Below are 26,961 nucleotides of genomic sequence, written 5' to 3'. Positions count from 1 at the left end.
ATTAATTCACAAAAATTAAACATAATTGTTTGAAAAAAACCTTAATTGGAAAGGATTAACACATCTAGATTCTAATCATGGCTCTATTTCTTTGTTTAGGAGTTGATGACTTTGTTTGTGTATCTTGATAGAGATGGAGAAAGAAATCCACATATGTTCAGAATTAGGATAATCATTGTCTTTTTTGTTCCGAACAATAGATTCATACCATTATAGGTATAAACTACTTTGCTGCAAACTGAATCACAAGCAAAGGCATATTGAAACTTCTGCTAAATAAATGTCTTCATTTTTCACCACCACGTTATTAATCTAAATATTCCCCTACTTTTTGTTTCTTCAGTTGTAAAAGCTGGTATTTGTGTCTATTACCTTTCATTGCATACAGTGGAAACAGGGGAACATATATGAATATTAAAGTACACTTTCATGTTATAATTTGAAACATGATAACTAATGCTTGATAATTTTAGAGAACTATCAAGATAACCTTTTAAAAGATATTCAAGAGAATTTTCTGTATGTGACCTTGAATCTTCCTTTGTGACCTAATTTAACATGGGGAGCCCTAATAACTATAACTGACAAATGATTACTTGGTTTTTCTGGGGATGTGTTCTAATATTTATTTTCTCATTTACCCCTAGCTATTCATTTGGTTTATTGTAGGGACATTTTTTATTAGTCTTACTGAATTTCCAAATAATTCTTGATAGGATTTGATTTATAAAATAAATTTTTAAAAAAACAACCCCCATTGATTTATCCTTTTTTACTTTTGTAAACATGCCTGTCTCTGTACGAGGAGGCAACAAATAGTAAAAGAAATGTACTCAAGGCGTAATGTATGAAACTGTAACCCCTCTGTACATCACTTTGACAATAAATAAGAAAAAAAATGATCTTAATTAATCCAAGATTTAAATTATATTGAATTGTGGGTTGGTAGAGAGGGTTTTAAGCTCCACGTCTATATAATTTGGGGGATATAAAGCAAAAATAAATCTCACATGTACTAATGACATCATTGAGGAGGGTGGATCATACTTTCTGAGAGTTTGAATTTAACAAAGTCAAGGTGAAATCATCTACAAACACACACATATCTCGACTTACAGGCCATTTATGAGAAACAATCAAAACATTAAAAAATTGTTTGTGGTAAGTATGCAGTGTCCACTACAGAAAATTTGGTGAACTCCCTTCATGTGATAAAACTATCCTGTTCTATAAATCTGAGGCCTCAAGCTCCTTCAAATCCTCAGTTGTAATTTGTGTTCCTCCACGTAGAACTGAAAGTCAAGCAAGTACGACAAGGAGTTTACTGGAGATTACTTTCAGAAGCCAGTGCTATTATGTCAGCAGGCTCTCAGAATGCCCATCTTAAGCCAGGCTATATAGGTATTATTGGCAGCTACAGGAAACAATTTTAAAAAGTTTTCTCTAAGCTAGCAAAAGAAAGACAATATAATGTGTAAAATAAGATTCATTTTGTAAAGAACAAGTCACTTCACATTAATTTAATAATGTTCAGGGACAGAATTTCAAACCTTCATGGGAATGTTGAACGGGCCAAGTTAGATTTTCTGAAAACTTTCCAACTGCAGAATTGCTTTGGAAGCTGTAATATTTTGGACCACTAGGGCAACCTTAAATAAATGACTATTTCAGTGTTCCTGGGGCATTTTGTTTACTAAGGTAGTAAATTACCCAATCTCTGAAATTCCCAACCTGTTTCTTGAATAACTGTCAGAATTCTTTTTCCTCTAGCTCTTTCCTCCTCTGCCTGAGTGCCTGCTTACACAAATGCCTTAGAAACCAAGCATCTCCATGACCAAACCTTTTAAAAATAAAATGCTGCCTCTATTCAGACCTGTGGGTGGCTCACTTACTTTGACTACCAAGAAAGAGGTGGAAAATTTACATAAAAATAAATTGCTAATTGTGCCAAATATTCACTCACATAAGAGATTTTTTTTAGATCATGATTACTATGGAAGAATTAATTCATAGTTGAGATCATGAGATATTTTTATAGGTAGTCCAAAAATACGCTGAGATTTTCTGGGTCTCATGTGCTAGCCACACACACTTTTATAATCATTTACATATACTTCCTCATTCCATAGAGCAAAAGCACAAATATATTCTACAAGATAAAACCCATGCTTTACTAACTTGGCTTGCACTCATGAGTTATATTTATACCCAGACAGACTTGCATATTAGCAAAATGCCTACCATGTGGGAATAATTTTATAACATGGGGTCAGGCTTGCAAGAATGGAAGAAAGAAACTGAAGGAGGTCAGATTTGGCCAGCACCATCATTGGCCACATGGTGAATTATAGGGTCTTCATGCTTGTCTTCATGGGTGTGCCAGAATTCATAGAGGAAGGGAAATTCCCCCCTCCTCCAGGTGATGGGTATTCCTGAATCCTTGCAGACAGGGGTAGGCACTTGGCCTATAGTCAGTGAACCTGTCAATCAAGTGCGTGGGACTGGGAGCTTCCTGTGAACCTATTTAGGGTCAGGCCAGCTCAGTGTCCATGACTCCATGTCACATTTCTCCGTGTTCCCATCCTGTCTCCTGTCTCCTGACTCGTCTCCAGTAACCATGGCACAACTGTAGGAGCTGAGTTGGTTTATTGGTATTTTTGTTGTTGTTGTTCTTTCTCTCCTCTCTGGCCTGTTTCCTAATGGTGTTAAGGTATTTGCTAGCTGCAGGCCTTTGTAACAATTGGCTGCCTGCAGACTGTTATTGCTCTAATAAAGACTCCAAGATTCAGCCCTTCATAATGTGGCTTCTTGAATAATTACCTTATAGCAAAATTTGACTTCCCCATTAGAAGGCATGCACACAGCCTCTCTCCTTTTTGATACAAGTATCCTTTGAACTGACCAAGTGACTATGAAAATGTTTGAAAATTAGTTTCCTAAATATTTAGGAACTGCTAATGGCCTAACACAAATATTTTTTTTCAACGTAGAAATTAACACCAAAAAGAAGTCGAGGAGTCATTGTGTGTCCACAAACCTACTGCTCATAGATGTCAATGAAATTTAACATTTAAGCAGATGCTGGCTAGTATCTTGATATACTATTACTGTCAGGTTATTGCAATGGCTCAGAGTCAAATAGCAATTTCTGGTATAGAATTGAGCTTTAACTGTTTAGAAAGCGCTTTATTGAATTTGCAAACGAGGCCCTACAATTTTTCCATTTCCTTGGCAAGATATTAAATCAAGCAAGCTAAGCATGTCATCATGACTATAATTTACGTGATGTGACATGACAGTTAAGATGTAGTGTGGTAATTTCTGAGAGCTTGCAGTATTATTGTAGTATCAAAAATTTATATGGTTCAGTTATTAAGGCAAATTGTTTCATTCACACTGGGGCATCTGACAGTAAACAAGTGAGGGCTTCCATATTACACTAAAAAATGTCTTCCATAGTCAAACAATTTGCACACTCTGTTACCACCATTTTGTTCATGGGAACTGGAGTATGGATAAGCACAGCTTTTTCTTGTGAAAATAATTTGTAGTAGAATATGAAGTGCTTCTTTGTGGGTGGTAGTAAGGAACAGTTCAGTCAAGATAGGGAAGTTATCTTTGGAAGCTGATGACTATGACAAGCAGGATGTCCAAATTCTTTGCTCTGATGCTATTTAATATCCCATTTGCTTGCTTTCCTTCTGTCAGATTGATTTTCAGCCAACAGAAAGAAAAAGCATATGACCAAAGAAGAAATAGTAGAAAATACAGCTGTTTTTTAAAAAAATTATTATCATCATCTATCTTTAAATAAATTTTACCTTGGTTTTCAAAAGTTAAACCTCTAAAACTCATTTAGTTTTGACCCAAGACTCTTCTTGGAGCAATGCTGAACAGTAAAATGAAAAAAAGTAACAGTTTATTTTTATTTTTCTGGCAATGTTAAGCAGTAGAAATTCGAAACTTATGTGCTGTTTTATTCTTGTTGAGGATATAGGAGGTTTTTAAATAGAATAGGATGAAATGACTTCTTGTTGTAAAGGGCTTTGCAAATAAAAGTTTAATTGGATTTTTATTACAGCTATTGAATTTTATGCAACATATGCTGTCTCTTTTAAAATACATGTTCATTGAAAACCTGTTTTATTCATTTACTCATTTTTCGTAATAGCCTTTAGAAACCTGTTAGAAACGAGAACCTAGCTATGACTTAACACTTTTCAATCAGCTAAAATCACCAGTTCCCATTCATTGAGTAGCATATGAGATACAGTGTATTTCAATTTCAGTATTTAAATGACATGGAAAAGAATTAATAAATATACTTTGTTTAACAAATGAAGATTTCATCAAACTAACACTATTATCTTAAATGCTACATCTGATTTAAATTCATGAGTTCAGTAAGAAGCTTTTTTCATCACAGTTTCCGGCATAATTAAGAAATTTAGGAAGGTGGAGACAAGAGGCTAAAACACGAGGATGGGGAGAATAGCTCATGCCTATAATTCCAGTGAACTAGTTAACTAAGTGGTAGAAATACAAAGATCTTGGTCCAAGGCATTCTGATCATAGCACAATAGGCTACTCAAAACAAGCCAGGTGTCAAGGAGCATTTCTGTAATCTTGAGTTACTATAAAGTCAAAGGTAGGAAGACTATGGTCCAAGGACAGTTAGGCAAAGGTATGAGACTATATCAATAACAAATTAAAGCAAAAAGGCTGTGTAGTCAAGTGGTTAAGCACTCTCTTGAATATTCAGAGGCCTTTTGTTCAAACCCTAGTGTTAATAATTATAAAATTAAATACTTTATTACTTTAGTAATAATAAGACAATTTAATACTTGGCAAGGTACTAATTCTCAAAGCACATGGAAATATTCACCTGATTAAGACACTAAACTTAGTTTTCACCCAATTATTTAGTAAAATAAATTTCTAAGCACCAAGGGCCCTGTCCAGAAAGAGCTAATCAATAATGTGGAAAAACAACCATAAGTAAACACTTTGAACAATATACAAATGGTTACAAATGAATTATCTGAAGTATAATAAACTCTATGGAGAGCTCAAATAGCATAATCTTTTAGAAAGACTAGGTCAAAGCCCAACAAAATCAACACTATGAAATGGGTACATCTTAGAGTGAGTTGAGGTCAAGGTTTGGGCCAAGACTCAGGAGAAGGTGAAGAAATTGCAGTCCGATTCCAGACTGCACACAAAACTAAGAAAAGAGAGAGGTTGGTCAAAGAGGGGTGAGAATGTTGTAGGGGTGACACTAATCATTATGCATTGCATTCATAGACTATTTGGTCAAGTGGCATATCCTCTGAGTATTTAAATAAAACAAAAGTAAAAGGAGAAAAATAACCATAAGTGACAAGGCCTGTATTTCTGAGGCTGCTAATTTGTTTATCTGTGTATGTTTTTATAGATACATGAGTAGGTTTTTAACAACATTGCTTTCAATCTGGCATGTTCAAGATAGTTCTCTGTCTGATTTCCAGGAAATATGTTGTTTACCTAAGCCTCATAGCAAGCATTCAATTAGTTATGTAATAAATTTCTTTTTTCAATTAACGTTCATACCAGGTGGGAGAATAAGTACCTGCTTTCCATGTCAGTTTTGAAATGGAATAGGAAAAGACAAATTCCACTAAGTATCATTTACTAGAGCACAACTTTTCTACCCCTCAATTTTTATACTATGTTTCATGAAAATAACCTAGAGGTTTCATTCACTTGTTCATTACTTAAAACTCTTACATATTATTCTAACTATATCAAGAACTGACTCATTGATATATGGGTTACACCCAATTGACATGGGAAAAATGTTCAATTGATCTGATTTAGCTGATTTTTGGCAATCCAACATAGTTTGTATCTGATTTCCTGTTTCTGTAAAGAAATTCCAAATAAAGCCCACTCTTGTGATTGGTCAGATCAAGCAAAACAGCAAGATTCAAGCACCATGAAGACTTACTTTGTTTCCAAGATACACAGCAGGAGCACTCCAATAGTAGTCACTGGGCAGGGCCTGCCTGGCCTCCATGTTACTTATGCTAATCTGCTGAGGTAGGTCTGTGTCATCCTGGTGGGGAGCCACTCGCATGTGGCCAGAAATGTCAGTCAGATACCAACCACGCATGTCTTGCACCTTAGAGAAAACACACATTGTCATAAATTACACACACACACAAAACATCAGCTTCCTTTCTTCCTCATATTCGTTGTAGTGTTTATTATTGTGAAGCAAAAAGAAGACAAACACTTAAATAACACGAGTGCTGTGGATACCATCAAACTCATCATATGTCTGAGTATACTGGCATTTTTGTAATGCTTCTAAGGGCTTTGATGACACTATATAACAATCAGCATTTATGGATGTTGCATTAATAAAAACATATTCAAGGTTATACATATACTATAATGTCATTGAATTGGGCAAATAAATGGACTTTGAATTTCTTTCTCTTCCCACTTCATTAGTAATATCTTATTGTTAGAGGAAACAAAATATCCCCAAAGAGTTGCATATGTACTTGTAAAGTTGAGGGGAAAAAATATTCAATTACTTGAAAGGTAGCTTTTCATTCAATATTTCCTCTCTTCCTGATTATAAAACAATTCTGCTGTAAAGCTTAAGGACATTGGAGTCCATCAATCTTGCAATAACAGCCAACAATATTGTACGTATTGTTTCCCCTAGGGCCAGCAGTGCTGTTTAGACATACAGTATAGACCCCTAGACTAGAAAAGGAAGTTTTCTTTTCTTACGTATTCATTTTGCTCTTATATAGGTCTATCCTAACAGTTCTGATTTTTATTTTTAGTTAGTTATTTTTTTATTTTATTGTAAAGATGATATACAGACGGGTTACCATTATGTAAGTAAGGAAATGAGTTCAATTCTTATCAGACATTGTTTCCCCCTCTGTCATTTTCTCCAGTTTTACCTTTCCCCCTGTCTTGTCTCCTCCCCCCATTCCCCCAATTGTAAAGTTCATTTCCAACAGTGATACTCACAAGGAAGTTGCTTTAAAAGAAGAATAAAGAGTCACTTTCCCATTTTTACACTCCAAACAGGACCAGCACACTGTTATACATTGAATTGAAACCATGATCTGGTTAGAACAACATGGTTTTCACTGAGGCTGCAAGCGACTGCAATCAGTACTAGACATGTGTGCTTAGCTAGGTGCTGTGGGTGCAGAGGAGCAAAATGGAAATGATAACACCATGTGCCTGAAATACTTAACAATTTTCCATTCGTGTAGAGGCTATTTTATTCCGCATATTCCAAAATTGTGGAATAAGACTGCTTTGTTTGACAGAAAAATAGGGAGAAGATTAAAAAACAACAACTCATTGGCTAGTTAGGCTATAGGTACTACAACTCTTCCTCCTTTTCCCTTTCCTACATGACCCATTAGGCACCTCATACTACTGAATAGGTTTCAGTGGACCTATGTACTGGCAATCAAGGCTTAGATGCTCCCAGCATGTGCCCCTGGCTAAGCTCTAAAACTTTAATACCTCAACAGAGAGCTGTCAGGACAGTGGAGTAGGCCTCTATAAACAAAAAGAAGTTGGACTACTTGCCCTTGTGTTGCTGATTCTTCATAGTCTATTTTCAGAACAATACATTGGATAATGTACACATCTATTTAAATCTAGATGGGAGATTACTATCAGCAATAACTTATAATGTCTCAAACTTGACTTACAAGCAACTGAGGCAGAAAAAAATTGACGTTAGTTAGCTGATTAAAGCTAAAATGAAGTTTGTATTTGGGAGACAGGTTTTTTTTTTAATAGCAGGTTTTGTAAAACACAACCTTAATCATGTCACCCCACTGCTCCTAACTTATCAGTAATTCTTTACATAAAATACATCGTGTGTCAGCATATTCAAGCTCAGAAATTCAGGTTTCGGCTTCTCTTCCTAAGGCTTGTTTCCTGCACTCTGTGCTGTGAAGTCCAGCACTCTCTGAAATTTCTCTCCATTGCCATTCTCCTCCTACCTTTATTAGAGCAGTTTGAACTACTCTCTGCACAAACAAGTAGAGAACACAGTGACCAGTGGAGCTAGAAAGATATATTTACTTCTATGTTTCTACTCAATAAGTAATAATCCAAATATTATCAGATCAGCTAGTATTGAAGACATTGTCCAAATGTAGTGTCCTTTTCATTATTGAAAAGGACCAGGAAGCATCAAATCATAGCAAAAGATTAATGGGTAATAGGTATTCTGCATGTAAAGTAGAAAGAACTTCCTCAGCCGGGCACCAGTGGCTCATGTCTGAAATCCTAAATAGTCAGGAGGCTGAGATCTGAGAATCATCATTTGAAGCCAGCCCAGGCAGGAATGCCCATAAGAATCTTATCTCCAATTAACCACCAAAAGACTGGAAGTAGTGCTATGGCTCAAAGTAGTAGAGCACTAACCTTGAGAAATTAAGCTCAGGGACAGTGTCCAGGCCCTGAGCTCAAGGGACAGGACTGACAAAAACTAAACTAAAGAAAACAACTTCCTGACTTGGAAAAAATTATACTAAGTGAAGTGAGCCAGACCCAAAGAAACATGGACTCTATGGTCTCCCTTGTTGGGAATAATTAGTACAGGTTTAGGCAAGTCATAGCAGAGCATCACAAGGCCCAATAGCTATACCCTTATGAACACCTAAGATGATGCTAAGTGAAATGAACTCCATGTTATGGAGACAACTGTTATATCACAGTTGTAACTACTTTCAATGTCCCATGTGTATCTGTAGCTTCTATTATTGATGATGTTCTTGTATCACCTTCCTGTGGTTGTACCTACACTATCTCTGTAATCTTATCTGAGTATATTGGAAACCGTGTATACTGGTATTGGTAAAAAAAAAAAAAAGACAAACAACTACAAAAGCAATACTTGCAAAACTGTTTGGTGTAAGTGAACTGAACACCTGGGGGGGAGGGTAAGGGGGAGGGGGGGGTATGAGGGACAAGGTAACAAACAGTACAAGAAATGTATCCAATGCCTAATGTATGAAACTGTAACCTCTCTGTACATCAGTAAGATAATAAAAATTTGAAAAAAAAAAGAAAACAACTTCCTCTTATTTATAACATCTTAATATAGAAACGCTATACAGATGCTAAGAGGTTCTAGACTACACTATTACAAATTAAACCTCAATAGCTTTGGGCAAAGACATACAAATAGCATTGAAGAAAGCTTCTTTATTTTTTCCTGGTGACTATATCAATCTTCAGTATTTCTTCCCAAAGAATTGATACGGTAACAAAGATGGGGCCCACAGAACATCATGGCGACTGAGAGGTAGCTCTTACATTGCCATAGGTCCAGTAGGAGCTCTGACATCTGTTTGAAACCCCTGAACAGAAGCATTCATCACAGCCTTTCTGATTATCCTGTTGCAAATTGAAGAAGCCGGATTTGCAATGACTGCAGTCTTCTCCCTCAACGTTCTCCTGTGAAGAGAGAGTGTGTTAACAACCAGAAGACACATCCATCAAAATTAATAATCATAGGACACATACATCTGTGTAGTAGAAATATTGATCACATAGTCTTTATGTTACTTTCTCAACTATACTCAAAGTGTGTATATATATATGTTATAATGTTATGCTTCATTTTTCTAGCTATACTCAAAGTAAAGACTACAGGAGATCTTCTGTGTTTAAAGTTATGAAGGATAATGCATACTAACTCTATAAAAAAAACCTGCAAGCGGTAGTAGGAGGTATAATTTCTCAATTTATAAAAGAAGTACTCTTGGGGCTGGAAATGTGGCTTAGCGGTAGAGTGCTTGCCTAGCATGTATGAAGTCCTGGGTGTGATTTCTCAGCACCACATACACAGGAAAAGCCAGAAGTGGCACTGTGGCTAAAGAATCCAGGGACAGTGCTCAGGCCCTGAGTCCCAAACCACAGGACTGGCAAAAAAAAAAATTACTCTTGACAAGTCCTTCCAAATGAAGGCTTCTTGGTGTTCTTTTTTTCCCATATTTCACTGTGTTTTATTATTTTTATTTTGTTATCTTTAAGTAGTTGTACAAAGAATTGCCATTCAACAAAAGTTGTATATGAATACAAAGACTCTTCACCAATGTTGCCTCTTTCATCATTAAACATCTATTACTCTCCTTTTTCTTTTGTCTTTGATCATATATAGCTTAAGAATGTGGAGGCAATATCATGATAAATAAGAGTTAGTCTGAAGAAAATGGTGCCAATTAGTTTCTCCCTTCTGGCACTGATACACTTCATCATCAAACACAGTGAAACTAAAAACATTGAACTATATATAGGTATATAATAGAATATTTGTATTATACTGCTAATAAAATACTTTTTATACTACACACCAGAATACATACATATGAGACAAGTATATGTATTTGGCATGTAAAGCAACTAGGTTTATAGTTGTAATAGTTCCTTGACCAGAATAAGTAGAAAAGGAGAATTTCTTCCCCATTAATTTTTATTACAATGTATCCTCTCACATGGTATAGCTAGTTATTTGGTGATATCACAGGAAAATTAATTGTTCTTGTTCAGTGGTTGCTCCTTAGATTGGCTTCATTAATTCTAGTTCCAGTATACTAGGAAATTATTTGCTTTAGATGAAACCATAATATGGATTCAGACCAATATAAACTCACTATATAATGAAAAACTTACAAGGGTATACTTTCTCAATTTAATAAATGTTTGATTATAACTAATACTTCCACGAGAATCCTTCCTGTTTTCTAAGAAACAGAGTTTCAATATTCCTTACATGTGCATGACTCCAAATTTCTCCTTTTCTTAGGTTTCCTCTTTTATCTTAATTCTGAAGTTTGCTTTTTCCTTAGAGAACAAACTTTTCTTTCTGCTCTGTTCTGTAGTGTTTTAAACATTGCTTTATATAACCACAAGGAACATAGCTAGGTTTCAAAGACTGTTCTTTCTAGCTATTCATAGCAGTCATTTCCAAGATAGGAATCCTACCTTGTTTATATTTATTTTCTTCAGAAAGTAATAGGCTTCCTGGTATATTGGGAGATAGCTTTATACAAATTTATTATGTTTAGTAAATCTTTTTTTAATTTGTGATTTTTTTATTGTCAAATTGATGTACAGAGAGGTTACAGTTTCATACGTTAGGCCTTGGGTACATTTCTTGTACTGTTTGTTATGATAGTGTTTTTAATGCATGCCAAAGTTATATGCACACAGTAAATACCTAATAAAATATTTAAAAATAAAAATAGAGATAGAATATGGTTAATAACATATGAGACGACATAAGAAAAAGTGTAAAACATGAATAGATTTTTTTTTTCTTTTTTTGCCAGTCCTGAGGTTTGAATTCAGGGCTTCATGCAGGCTAGGCAAGCACTCTAATGCTAAGCCACATTCCCAGACCCTAGAAAATTTGTAAGAATAAATTAAGAGTTTTCCCCTTAGATCCAAGAGAACTTGTCTTTTTAAGTGTACTGTTTGGCTCTTCATTTCTAAGACCCATCTACAATTTCTCCTATGTCAATTTGTTAATGAGGAATTCTTAGCAAGGGTTGATCTAGGACTAGTCCAAGTGTATGCAAACAAAAGTACTGTCATTCTCACCAGTTTTAGTGTTTTTAGGCTAAATTCTAGCTATTTTGAAATGACAGATGACAGCAAAATTAATGAAGCTGATTTCAGACCAATAGGGTCAAATAAATTTTCCAAGTGCTGAAGTTGAAGAGCATCTTCAAAAGAGTACCCAGACAGTGAAGATGAAACCTCTTTATAATTTAGCTTTTTTCCACTGAGAACACAGGACAGCTGTTCCGTACACTGTGTTCTTTTCTGCTTAGTCTAATCTACTCTTTGCGGTCACATCCATTTAAAAGCAAATAAAAGCACTCCCCTGAGATTCAGACTGAATTCAATAATTACAAAATTTTAGACATTAGTTACATTTTCCTTACCTCCAATTTAGCCTGGTAATAGGACCTTGAAAAATTATGATTAAGTAATTGCATATTCAATTTAATCTAATAACCCGAAGCCACACATTAGGCTAGAATGTCTAGGCACTGGGAAGGTGAATGAGTGAATGGCTCTGTCTTGAAAAGCCAGTGTCATTTTGGGTTAAAAAGATACACTCACAATGAAATTCCATGCAAGTTAGAATATGGTAACTGTGTGCCAACTAAATAAATTACATGAACATAAAGAAGAAGGCTTGTTGTGAGGGTCTCAGGAAACTTCTGGCAGGAGTAGAATTTTGCCTAAACCTTGAAGCTTGGCTTAAAATTTTTATTTTGTTAGAAGATAGAATTATATCTCTGTATAAGTCACTGGGAATTAGAATTATTTATTCTCTTAAATTCCTTGAATAATCCCTATATTTTGTAACTTGCATGCAATATTTATAGTCTCAAATCCTTATCTCTAGATGCAAGCCTAATTTAGAAGCATATTGTTGTAATAGATAGTCATATCTCAGGCAATCTCAAGCAGCTGAGATTGAACTGGTCACAGTGAGCCAATGATAAGACCGTATCCAAATAAAGCAAATGCCTCAATTGCACCAATCAGTTATCACTAGTTTATTTCTGTTTTTCATAGATACATATTGACCTTGTTAAGGAGCAAAGCTCTCTGAATCTCTTCTGGCTTGAAGTATTGCCTGTTTCATTAATCATTAGTGAAGATACCCAGGGAAGTATCTACCTAAGTAGTGCTCAAATAAAGTAAATTAAATCATTCAAAAGCAGTTATGTTCTTAATCAGACTGAAGTCAATTTATCCCGTTCAAAACTGCTAGGTTTTGGGTTTATTAGGTTAGTATAAATATTAAAACACAAGAAAGCAGTAACTATGCTGGATAGATGACCCATTTATCACTCCTTACAGCTGACTTAAGGGTCCTCTTGACATCGGCAGGAAATGGAGAGTCAAAGAGAAAATCGAACTCACCAACTAAAACTCTTCTTCCTAGATGTGTGTGTGTGTGTGTGTGTGCAGACAACTAGAGACATCTCTTGCTTTTTTCCCTTTATCAAACTTACTGAAGAGAGAATACATATCTATCTACGTGATTTATTACTTGAAGAATTGATTGAGAAACATTTTTTGCAAAAACATATTTTAAAAACTGATTAGTATTGATTTTATATAATAGAGAATAACACAATTTAACACAGAGGTATGATGTTCCAAGATTTTTATGTACATCTTCATAGAGGCAAGTGTTTTTTTACCTTTTTTGTAATATGCTTATGTAATTATCTATATCATTAGCACCTTCATGCTGACATATGTATCTGGGTCCTAATTCTGCCTGTGGGCTCCTGGGATGTCACTACTTTTACAAAACTTCTCGGTGACTCATAACACTTATGATTCAGCCCATGATTGCTTTCCTGAATCATTTTTGATGATCCTCTAGAACTTCAATGATTGGCTCATAGCCTTAGAGTGAACCATCTACTTTAAAGATTATCTCTAAACAACTTAATTTTCTTGGCTATTAATAAAAATGATGAGGAAGTTCCCTGTACATTATTTTCCATTACATCTTTATTATTTATTTTACTCCTTCACTGATGAAATCATAAATGAGCAACTATATATAGGCTACATTGGGAGATAGCAGCAGGAACAGGAAATTGGCATCCCAAGGATGATAGTGTAGCAGGGAGGAAAGGTAAAATCAAATTATTGCAGTGAGAATGGTGGGGTTGAACATAACAATGAGAGTTTTTTACTTCAGGTCTAAATGTTATTTTAATGACTGCTTCTTCTATTTTGGGTCATTATTTTCATTGGTCAGCTTTAAAAAATACTACTAACATAGTTGATAAATGTTACAAAGGTGTTTTAACTGTTTATCGAGACAAACTGGTATCTGCCCCATTAAATCTCTTGGCATTTCCAATAGGAAACTCATCGGTTCATTTTTTAATACTTTATTTGTTTAGAGTCCATAGAATCATTCTTTGTAATTTATATAGGAAATGACAATTCTTACATTGAAGCCTATGGAAATAGTAAAACTTCCAGAATGCTCCAGTACTCTAGGGATTAATATTCTAAACCTTTCATTGTTTGCAGACCATTATTTTGATGAATCATATCAACATTAATTATGAACCAGTAACTGTCAGTTATTTTTCGTGGTAAACATACCACATACTAAATATGTTTATATTCTTACATGTTGTAATATTAAAGTATCATTCTAACAGGTAACTTGAGAAGATGGGTTGGGTTGAGGGAGATGGCAGAAAATGAATGGGAGTGACTACTGATCAAGACTCATTACATTCATAATGTGATATGCTGTAGGGGAACCCCTTTGTATAAGAACTTAGAATATTTTTTAAAGTATCATTCTGCTTTAGAACTGTGTTCTCAGTCTATTCAATGTACATGTCATCATCATGTCCTTAAGGAATCTGCTGAGCCACTTTTCTCATAATCGTCTCCACTTTGAAATTTTAGTACTGCAAATATACTATATATGAAGTTATGTTGTGTGAATGTATCTCTCCTCTATGAATAATGAATATATTTTTGTGCATTAAGAATCAAGTTTCATCCCTTAATGGAGAAATGTTTATTTTAGACATATTTCCATTGAATATCTAATTAAATATGTTGGGTCTCTCTCTTACTATACTTTTATGATAGCTGTCTTTCATTTCTTTGTTATTTCTTTTTTTTTCTACTCTAAACCTTACTAGATTCCTTTATTTTTGAGTTCTTGGAGTCAGAGTCTGTTGGACTGACATCAATTTTCTTTTTGCTATAGTTTTCTCAGCACAGGTTCTCTCTGGAGAAATAGTCACAATGGTTTTCCTGTTTTCTCTATCATGCAATTTCCTCCTCATAAATTAGGAACAACTTCAGCAAGACATGTTCAACAGTGATGCTTCGCCAACTGGGAATTCTGTTGACAAAGATACCCAGAATATCTGCTGTGAAATTTATGTTATTTTTCATGCTAATTGCTTTAGAAATTTTGTAGTCATGCTTAGCTTTGACTACATTTATGTAGTCAATTTCACATTTTCTTCCATTATGGTATCCAATCTATTGCATTCTAGTATTAAAAAAATTAACAAATGGAAGATAATTAGCTAATTAGCAGATCTTTTGAGTGTTTATTCTTCTAACGCACTGTGCCAATGCTGGAATCAAGATAGTTGGTGAGTTAGAGGAAAAAAAAGAATAAATGAAAATTAGTTTTCACTTTTTACTAGCTGAGCTTTTAATGTTGTCAATATGCCAAAAAAATTCTAAGGCAGCAAAATCAGATTTCATTCAGAAACTATTGAGCTATGAAAAACATGCACATTATAGATCTGGGTTTTATTCCATATACAGCCAGGATAAACAGGGATTTATGGGCAAGAAGTTGGTGAGGTTTAGTGAATAGAAAATTATTAAGGGAAAGAATCAAGGATAGCTAACACGATTTTTGTTTCAGGTAAGCCAGAGTACCAAGATATTAAATATTAAAAGGAGGATAGTAAGTATATGTATGTATGCATATGTGCATATATGTACATACATACATACACACACATTCTGAATTAGCAGGACTCTTGTTACAGTAGGCTAGGCTTGAGGATCATACTGATTGGCTTACGTTCTAGAAAGGTAATCCAAGTCCAAATCACATGATTCTGTGGGCTAGCAGGGACTTAATGGAAAATGCATTAAAAAACAAAGCAAAACAAGGTGGAAATTCAGACTTTGATTTTTACTCTTTTACTAAGGCTTTGATAAAAAAAAAAAAACTTGCTTTGATAAAAGCAAATGTTCCCACTGAGATCAAGGTCAATTTATATTATTTATCAAATTCTGCCTTCCAAATGACTGAACAACACTACAAAAGAATCAATTTCTAGCATAAAGTACTTAAAAACAAATCCAAGAGCATTTTTTTGGGTAGACTGTATATATTGAACATTGACTCATCTCTTGTAATATCTAAGAAGGAACAAAGTTAAAAATTTATAATGCATAAGGTTCATAAATACTTTGCTTTGAATTATTCTTTTCATGATTGGAAAAATAATGAGGACCATGTCCATTAATATTATGGTTTAACAAGACTATAAGAGTAAACAGGTATAAAAATAATAGTGTGGCTAGTATTATACTAAGGCATTTCTTTTGCATTTGTTTGTATCTGCAATACCCTATACTTTCAACTCTAGAAAAATTAAATTAGGAATTATTTTAAAGAATGAGAAAGTACAGGTAATATGATAGCAATTATTTACAACCTAGAGGAAATAATATACTTTGTATGTTTGTTTAAATATACTTAAATGGAATTGTCTCCCATTTAATTTCCATTTATATCATCCATTGTTCCTGTAGTTATTATTTTGAAATTAATATATATCATACAGTGTATTTAAACTTTATTTATTGAACATATGTGCCACAAAAATATGGAACAACTAATGATAATTTTATGACAATTTTTCACCTGCAGGTTTCAAAATCGAACAATACATTTATACATATACATTTATCTTAATCATTTTAGCTGTTTCTTTTATTAAATGACTGTTCACCTCTCTCTCAATATCTCTGAGAAATTAGTCTGCCTGTGGGTATTGCAATTCAGTGATGCTTTAGGGGACCGATGGCTGATGCCTATAATCTTAGCTACTAAGAAGTCAGAGATGTGAAAATTGTGGCTCAATGCTAGCCCAGGCAGGAAAGTCTGTGAGACTCTGATCTCTATGTAACCAGGAAAGGAAGGAAGGGAGGGAGGGAGGGTGGGAGGGAGGGAGGGAGGGAGGAAGGAAGGAAGGAAGGAAGGAAGGAAGGAAGGAAGGAAGGAAGGAAGGAAGGAAGGCAGGCAGGCCAGATACGGATCTGTGGCTCAAGTAGTAACCTGCAGCTTACCAAAATTGAGAGACACAGGGTAAAAAAAAAGAGAAACAACTACAAAAGCAATACTTGCAAAACTGTTTGGTGTAAGTGAATTGAACACCTCAGGGGGGAAAAGGGTAAGGGGGAGGGGGGGAGAGGGGTATGAGGGACAAGGTAACAAACAGTACAAGAAATGTATCCAATGCCTAACGTATGAAACTGTAACCTCTCTGTACATCAGTTTTATAATAAAAACTTAAAAAAATAAAAAATAAAAAATGAAATGTAAAAAAAAAGTTAAAAGACAGTGTCCAGATTCTGAGTTAAAGTCTCAGTTCGGACACACATACACACAGGATACAAACAGGCTACACACAGGATATAAAATAAACTCTCAAAAATCAACAGCCTTTCTAGGAATTAGGCAAGAAGAAAATATAAAGGGGATCTAAATAGGAAAAGATGAAGTTAAACTTTCTCTCTTCGCAGATGACATGATCCTATACCTAAAGAACCCCTTAGACTCTACCCCCAAGCTACTAGAGCTGATCCAAAACTTTGGCAAAGTTGCAGGATATAAAATAAACCCTCAAAAATCAACGGCCTTTCTCTATGCTAATGACCCGAAGACCAAGGCTGAAATCAGGAAAATAGCTCATTTTGCAATAGCCCCAAAAAGCATAAAAAACCTATAAATAACCTTAACCAAAGAAGTGAAAGGCCTCTATGATGAGAACTTTAAAAACATGAAAAATCAAATTAAGGCAGAACTAAGGAAATGGAAAAACCTCCCATGCTCCTAAATTGGGAGAAATAATATAATCAAAATGGCAATATTGCCAAAGTCTATCTATAAATTCAATGGAATACCCATTAATATCCCTACACCATTTTTTAATGAAATAGAGGAAGCAGTCCAGAAATTCATATGGAACAATAAAAGACCTAGAATAGCAAAAACACTCCTAAGCAGAAAGAACAGTGCTGGAGGAATTACAATACCCAACTTCAAGCTGTATTATAAAGCTATAGTAATAAAAACAGCTTGGTACTGGCACCGGAACAGGCCTGAAGACCAATGGAACAGAATTGAAGACCCAGAAATGAACCCACAGAACTACATCTACTTAATCTTTGATAAAGGAGCTAAAACAATAGTTTGGAAGAAAGATAGCCTCTTTAACAAATGGTGCTGGCAAAACTGGTTCAACACATGCAACAAACTAAAACTAGATCCTTATATATCACCCTGCACAAAAATCAATTCCAAATGGATCAAAGACCTCGAAATCAAAACAGATACCCTGAAAACACTAAAGGAATAAGTAGCAGCCTTTCTATATTCTGATGACCTGAAGACAGAGTCTGAAATCAGGAAAGCAACTCCTTTTGCAATAGTCTCAAAAAATATAAAATATCTAGGAATAACCTTAACCAAAGAAGTGAAAGACCTCTATGATGAGAACTTTAAAAACATGAAAAATCAAATTAAGTCAGAACTAAAGAAATGGAAAAACCTCCCATGCTCCTGGATTGGGAGGATTAATATAATCAAAATGGAAATATTGCCAAAGGCTATCTACAAATTCAATGCAATACCCATTAATATCCCAACACCATTTTTTAATGAAATAGAGGAAGCAATCCAGAAATTGATATGGAACAGTAAAAGACCACAAAGAGCAAAAACACTCCTAAGCAGAAAGAACAGTGCTGGAGGAATTACAATGCCCAACTTCAAGCTGTATTATAAAGCTACAGTAATAAAAACAGCTTGGTACTGGCACCGGAACAGGCCTGAAGACCAATGGAACAGAATTGAAGACCCAGAAATGAACCCACAGAACTACGCCTACTTAATCTTTGATAAAGGAGCTAAAACAATAGTTTGGAAGAAAGATAGCCTCTTTAACAAATGGTGCTGGCAAAACTGGTTCATCACCTGCAACAAACTAAAACTAGATCCTTTTATCACCCTGCACCAAAATCAATTCCAAAAGGATCAAAGACCTCAAAATTAAAACAGATACCCTGAAAACACTAAATCTGTATGAGTCAGTTCAGTTTTAGTGTACCTCTGTGGGTGTGGAGCCTTATTTACAAGCACTAGTGAGAACATTCTAACTTTGGCCCTGATGTTAAAACTAAGGCTATCTTCCTACCTACAGGCCACCATTTTATTATTTGGTCATCTTTGATGTTATGCTCGACTTACATTTCCTTCATTGGCCTCAAATTTAGAAATTTTCTTTCTTTCTTGAATCTAAATGTGTTATAGCTCATTTACTATATTATCCACATTTTTGAAATGGAAGGAATTAAAAGCAGTGCCCATGTCAATTCAACAAGGCATTTATATATCAGTCATTTATGCTAGAACAAAATTGAGCCTGATGTATCATAATGAATTATTTCCTAAAAAATTCGTCATACTTTGGTGAGATATTTAAAATATAGTCTAAATGGGTAAATTTCATATTTCTATTTGTTATTATGTATGTCAGAGAGGAAAACACACATGTATGCATGTATATAGTTTTACATGTAAGCATATAGCTTATATAATTTTATATATAGTTTATATTCTCTTTATGAATAATTAAAGTGAATAGCTTTGATAGGAGTTCTATATGCCCATGAATATATATGCGCACACACATATATATGTATATATATACACCTATATATATATATACCTACACACCTATTTTCTTCCTATTCAGCACAAATTCTATCACATTACTTGAAATTAAGTTTATCAGTTGGTAAACCCATGTCAAATCATTTTTTTATGAAACAGAAAGAATTATCACTTTCCTCTTCACATTGATAAGTGTTCTTTTCAGTTTTGAATTATATGCATAGTTTATTGAGCTACTCAGCTATTTATTACTCTTGTAAATAGAGGCAAAAAGCACTTGATCATAGTGCATTTATAATGCGGTAAAATGTACTATGTTATTATGAAAAAAATACACAATATAATCCCCATGCTACGAGCATGCAATTTTTAAAGTTTACAATTATGTAAATTCTTTTTATTCAACCTTCTTTCTAAAAGTTTTAATCCTGAAAAAAAAAGATTTAAGGGCTGATACTTTTGTATTTAAAATATCACATCATTGAAAGACATTATTTTTAATGATGCTATTTACTTAATTTTTCAATCTCTTTTATTATTTCTTAATTGCTGATTGCTGTTTGTTGTAGCATTTTAATTGTGTGTGTAGAGTTTCAAGTGTCTTCATGGGAGGCATTTTTCTTATTAGGATTATAATGACTCTCAGTACAGTGTTGAGTCAGGCAGAGCCCAGGCATTAGCAGCTTTCCCTGGGAGCACCACTAACCAAACAGCTCTCCTGTTTTATGCTTCCTGGCTACATTTCCCAAAGTGAATGAAATGAGGCTTGTTTCCTGCATGTGTTTGCTACTCTTTCCTGAAACGGATCCAACATCACCAGTTAGTAATTGATAGATACAGAGGTGCTTCCTTTTCCTTCTGTTCTGATTTTCTTTATTTTACAGGAGAAGGAAATTCCTCTTCCATCATAAGCTTCTCATTGGCTGTCTTTCTAATTTATTTTTTAGACTAAGTGGCTAAAGTTTGAAATTTCTACAGATTTGGAGATTGAATGAAACACTCAATACGCTTTGGTAAACATTATTAAAGAAGCATACTAAACCCGTGCAGGACTGTTCAGAGGAGGCCAGCACAGAGAAAAAAAAAATTCTGATCAAGGCAGAACTCAGAGTCTGCTTGCTATCTTGGGTTTCAAGAGTGATTTTTCATTTCAGATAATATTGGAATGAGATGTACAAAATCTCCTATATTGTGCTATATGATAACTACTCACATTGAACTTGCTGACATTCTGCTCACTTGGGCAGACAATAAGTAGTCTAAGTAATGTTATTTCAATAGCCCAACCTAACATGCATACTTAATATACAGATTAATATTAGTCACATTAATATACCTAATACATGTAATACAAGGACTTATAGACAATAGATCCTTAGTATAATAATACTCATTTACTAAATAACTATTATTTCATTTGACTCAATATTCTTGTCTCAATACAAACAGACTTAATATTAGAATTAATATTTGCTGCTACATTACTACATACTGATTGTACATGTACCTATATAACTTCAAATGTACCAACTCTAAACATAAAATATTTTATGTCTCTCCGGTGAAGAGTAATAAATTAATAAAGACTCCTAGTAAGTTTCTCCTTTTGATTGAAATGTAAAGGGTAAAAAGAATTTTCCCTTTTAAAACATCATGGCATCCTACCGTATCCAAGGAATTATTCATTGTCTCAGCTAATGTAGCCATCTGATTACTCCAAATAAACCAGTCTTATCATTATAGACTAGTGAACATCTCCCTGCTTCCTGTCTGTGAAAACTGCAGGTGTAATGTATCCCTTGACACTAACAGGGTGAGCTATTAGTGGAGAATGTTCAACAAATAAAATTGCCTTTCTAAAAGCACTCTGAGGGGAAAATAGTGAGTCTCTAATCAATTCAACTAAATCTTTTACTCTTCTGTAATTAAACATAAGAGTTAGCGATGGTGAGAACTTTAAGATGTCTTGGAACTTCAGAGTATTCATTTAAACTTCATTTAAACAGAATTCTTTCCAGATGCTAACATACAGATTTGCGTAAAATTTCAAAGTGTCGCTATTTTTGAGCACTCTGAATAACATTTTTAAATTAATAGGCTAGATGGGAAATGGACAATGAGAAGGAGTCTTTTCTTTTTGAAGTACTGGGTGTTGAACTCAGGGCCTTGCACTTGCCAGAGAAGTGCACATGTGGTATTTCTTCAATCATTTTTCTTACTATTTTTATAGTTTTGTCTACATGGAATCTCACTATGTTTGCCTGATCTGGCCTCAAATTTACAATTGTTATCCACCTTCCAACTAGCTGAGATTAAAAGCATTCACCACCATTCTCACCTTACATGAAAGTCTCTGAAGGTATATTTTGTACTTTGTAGATAAATTTCAGGTCATTAATCTCTTGCTACAATGAATCTGATGAGTATTTATTGACATTTACAAGACTATCATTGAATAGACAGGCGATATTTGTAGACATGGTTGTAATTGCTTAGTGCCAAGCAGAAATAACAGAAAACAGAAGGAAAAAGCCTTAGGTCTTGCAGTAGGACATTATGAAAAACAAACAGCATACCTTGCAGCTACATGGCCCCAAACAAGGGTCCTCATTTGTGCTCCCTAAGCCACTGCAGTCGCATGGCTTGCATTCGGGGTAGCCAGTGTAGCCTCTGGCGCATCGATCGCAGCTCACTCCTCCAAAGCCAGTTTTGCAGTGACAGGAGCCAGGAGCTAGACCTAAGGAAAGGTATATGACATGTCAACATCTTTATATAGAGGACTTTATTCTTAAGGCTCAAATTATAGTTCTCATTTTGAACACACATTAGAATACATCTCAATTATATTTTAATTTGAAAATCAAAGTAATGATTGTTTTTTAAATTGAATACAATTGTTAAAATTGGAAAAAGACAAATATGTCCCTGCCAGCGTCAGTTAGTAAGAAATGTAGGGATGGTTATTTTTCTCATTTTGCATTGAAAAAGCACAATGGAAATAAATTATACAACTTTGGGGGGAGGAAAGAATGAAGGAAGGAGTGGCACTGTTCAAAAGGAAATGTACTGATTACCTGAATCATGTAACTATAACCCAGCTGTACATCGCTTTTACAATAAAATTTAAAATAAAATAAATTATTTAAAAGTTATAATTAAAGTTTTCTCTAATGTGATGAAGCTACCATCACACAGGTCTACCATAGTAAAAAATGCATAATAAAAATGTATGGGTAGTGGAGAAAAGGCAGACCTGGTAGGAACAAACCTTTTCTTTGCTTTATAAGATGTAGTCAAAGTGCAATTATGTTTGTAAAATTTCTGGCTACAATATTATTTAGATATTTGAAGCAACTTAGCAGAAACTTCACAGGAGAAAAATTTGAAAAGAGTCTGTAGGTACACAGGTTGTAGAGGGTAGTAGTGCTAGTTACTTTCTTCCTTTCTTTATGTTAAAAAAATCATCTTATTGGGGCCAGGAATGTGGCTTAGTGGTGGAGTGCTTGCCTAGCATGCATGAGGCCTTGGGTTTGATTCTCCAGCACCACATATACAGAAAAAGCCAGAAGTGGAGCTGTGGCTCAAAAGGTAGAGTGCTAACCTTGAGCAAAAAGAAGCCAGAAAGAGTGTCCAGGACCTGAGTCCAAGCCTCAGGATAGGCAAAAAAAAATCTCATTACATATCATGATAATAACTTAAAAGTATTAATAAGAAAATTTCTTCATTAAAGCATTAGTTATAATAAAAACTGGAAAACATTTTTACTATTTTCATAAATTTGACTGGGTGAATAATGATGATACTACCATACTCTAGTGAATATTTAAATGGGAATCAAGATTTCAGAAGATTTAATAGTTGAGGAAAAATTCATCATAAAAATTGAAAAGAAGCAATAGCAAAAATGCCCTATACATATTGTATCTGTTTTTCTACTTGTCTATTTTCTATAACATTTTAAATTATACTCTTCTTATTTTATTTTTTCTATTTCATGAAATTTGTTATTTTTATTATTAAACTTTTTTCTTTATTGTATTGTCAAAGTGTGGTACAGTGGGGTTACAGATTCATATGTAAGGCAGGCAGTGAGTACATTTCTTGTCCAACTTGCTACCTCCTCTCTCATTTCCCCCTACCCCTTCCCCTTTCCCTCTCCCCCCCCCCCACAAGAGTTGTGCAGTTGATTTACACCAAATGGTTTTGTAACTATTGCTTTTGGAGCAGTTTGTCTTTTTGTCCTTTGTCTCTCAATTTTGATATTCCCTTTCCCTTCCCCAATTCTAATACCCGTATAAACAGTATCCAGGGTATTCGGATGAGATATAGTGGTAGCAGGTACAACCACAGGAAGAGAATACAAAAGAAACAAAACTAATCAAAAGAATCAAACAAACAGACAACAAAAAAATACAAAAGGTACAGTTTCACCTGGCATGTTGATAATAATTAAAACAGTGGTATAAATCTTGTTTCCATAATGTGGAGTTCATTTCACTTGACATCATCTTATGTGATCATATTGGTGTACCTATTGGGGTATTTTGATCTTCTACCGTGACTAGCCTAATCATGTACTAGCCATTCCCTATGAGGGACACCACAGGGTTTATGTTTCTTTGGGTCTGGGTCACTTCACTTAATATGAAGTCCTTCCATTTCCTTATTTTAAAAGAGGAAACGTTCAGGTGGTGGAGATCTTAGGATGACAGTTTGAAGGCCAGCCCAGATAAGAAAGTCCATGAGATTTATAACTCTTATTAACAACAAAAACAAAGACTAGAAGCAGAGTTGTGGCTCAAGTGGTAGAGTGCCAGCTTTGAGTGGAAAAGCTTAGGGACAGTGGTGAGACAGGCTCTAAGTTCAAGCAGCACAGACACACACATACACACACAAAGTGGGGGGGGGATAAAATAACAGTAATGCAGTAATGACAATAACACTTAATTGGTAGCAAAAATGATGGTTTTAAACTGAACAATTACTTCAGCAATGCAGCATTTGAATATCAAAACAATTCTATTTTAATATTTCCAGATTTAAGATTGCATGGAAATTCTATGTTTAAATTGATAAAAATAAATTTTATACAGACATCAGGTATGCAATGGAAACATGGTCAATATTTTAACTTTAATGTCATTACTGAGAGAAACAGCCTTTATAGTTTAGGCATAGTCTTCTCAAAGAAGACAGAGTTCACTCTTTATGATATAAAGAAACTGTTCCATATACATTTTGTGGCAAGAAATTGCTCTGGAAATTGTTTCAAACTTTTTCTACCAAGGGGTTTCATTGGCATTTGATTCCTTAATATTTGGAGTTCATTGTGAATTTCATTGCTCAAAGTACTTGGCAGTGGCTAGCTCTGTTCTTTAATTCATGACTGTCCCATTTCCAGTCCTTTATGTGAGCTTCTTCCCATTGCCTTCATCTTGCTGTGTGATCTCCTCTACTAGGCTTCCCATTCCAACACATTCTTTCCTCAGTGAATGCACTAGAACCCATGCAGTCTACAAAACAATGTAATAAGATATAAAAACTACATCTGTCACAGATTTGTGATGTACACACACACATATACACTCTTCTTTTACTGTGGCATAGTGTGTCTCGACCTCAAGGTATCACACTCCTGCCCAGTTTGCTTGCTCACAACTGGTACTGTACAAATTGAGCTATACCTCCAACCCAAATATTTGCTTGCTAATTGGGACTAGTGTCTCAGATTTTTCTGCCTGAGCTGGATTTGAACTATGAGTGATTTTCTGATTTCAGCTTCCTGAGTAGCTTAGGATGCCGCCAGTGTCAGATGACTGTCTTTTTTTTCTTTCTTCATGTATACACACCACACACACACACACCACATGCACCTTATAAAGTCACTTTTGTTAATGACAGACCAGACCGCATATATGACAGTGGTACTGTAAGATTATATAGTTTGATTTCTTGATGACATTTGTATAACTAACTTATATTATGATACTATAATCAAAGAAAAATACTTAGTCACTGAGATGAGAAAGAAATTATCTCCTGGAGGAAATGCTGATGCACTAATAGATCTAAGACTGGTATAGGGATGGAATTTACTGAAAATAAATGACTGAAAGTAAAACAGTTGCCATTTATTTGTTTGTCTGTTTCTTTTCCTGTCTTCAGGACATGGTGATACTGCAACACTCACCTCGCCGGGCGTGTTTCTCATCCTTGACACACACATCACTTAAGGAACCAGTTGGATCACAGTGACATGGCTGGCATGGCCTTGGATAATTTGGTGATACCTAAAAAATATTTAAAAGAGTGAATAAATAAAAAGGGTAATTAAACACTAATATTAATTAATTAATTTTGTGTAAGTACTGGAGCTTGCACTTAGGGCCTCTAGAGTCAAGGCTGGTATTCGGCCATTTAAGCCATATTTCCACTTCTGTTTTTGTTTTATTTTTGTTGTGATGTTGTCCTTTTGCTGGTTAATTGGGAATAAGAATCTCTCAGGCTCAAATCATGATCCTCAGATCTCAGCCACCTGAGTAATTAGGATTGCAAGTGTGAGCCACCAGCAGCTCCACAAACTTTCAAAGTAAATTACTCTAAATAAATACTTATTTAAAAAATATATTACAAGTTATCATTGTGGGCATTTTCTAAAATTAAATTTTAAATAGAATCATATTTTTTCTCATAGAATTTTTTCTAAATCCAAACCCCATAATTTCTTCATTTGTATAAATTTTTCCTTTATAGTATATAAAGTTCTCTTTGTATCCCAATAAAATGTGTGAATACACACAGAAACATATCTACTTGTTTGCATATTCTGAACAATAAATAAGAGAAAAATCACTTGAGAGCTTTGAGTTATCACATAGCATAACTCATAAAGTATTCCTTGTAGACAGACCAATTAGCAGAACATTTTCTTCTCTGATGCCTTGGATATAAAAATATATTTAAATGAAACACATTTTTATTATTCAGATTCAATAATTATCAAAATTTTTTCCAAAGTTTCATTTTTTGTTCCTCACTATTCTTTTTAAAGTAAATCTTAGCTAAAGAGCCTTTAGGGGGTTGGGACTGCTTGCCTAGCATGCTTGAAGCCCAGGGTTTGATTCCTCAGTACCACATAAACAGAAAAGGCCAGAAGTGGTGCTCTGGCTCAAGTGATAGAGCACTAGAATTAAGCACATAGAGGCTTAGGGACAGTCCCCAGGCCCTGAGTTCAAGCCCCATCACTGGCAAAAAAAAAAAAAAAGAGTCTTTAGGCTCTAACACATGTGCCTTATAGTCAACGTATCATTATCATAGCAAAGAACTATATTATTTCCTTGGTATTCACTACTACATATCTTATCATAACAGTTTCCTAATTTTTTTGTTTCCTTATTACAACATTGTTCAAAGTTAGT

At 34.6% G+C, this 26,961-nt stretch overlaps 1 protein-coding gene across 1 annotated transcript in view; it reads right to left on the bottom strand.

Moving 5' to 3' along the window:
- Window positions 1-26,961, bottom strand: part of Lama2 (laminin subunit alpha 2) — a 547,138-nt gene that overhangs the window by 289,484 nt on the left and 230,693 nt on the right. The window contains exons 9-12 of the mRNA XM_048354062.1: window positions 25,734-25,833; window positions 22,120-22,280; window positions 9,352-9,492; window positions 5,987-6,160 (exon numbers count right to left, since the gene is read on the bottom strand). Of these exons, the coding sequence (XP_048210019.1) occupies window positions 5,987-6,160; window positions 9,352-9,492; window positions 22,120-22,280; window positions 25,734-25,833 (576 nt within the window). The remainder of the gene's footprint in view (window positions 1-5,986; window positions 6,161-9,351; window positions 9,493-22,119; window positions 22,281-25,733; window positions 25,834-26,961) is intronic.

The sequence above is a fragment of the Perognathus longimembris genome, chromosome 9 (genome assembly GCF_023159225.1).
Source record: "Perognathus longimembris pacificus isolate PPM17 chromosome 9, ASM2315922v1, whole genome shotgun sequence".
Taxonomy (NCBI): Eukaryota; Metazoa; Chordata; class Mammalia; order Rodentia; family Heteromyidae; genus Perognathus; species Perognathus longimembris.
The sequence above is the reverse complement of the archived record's forward strand: the minus strand, read 5'-3'. Positions and strand labels throughout refer to the sequence as shown.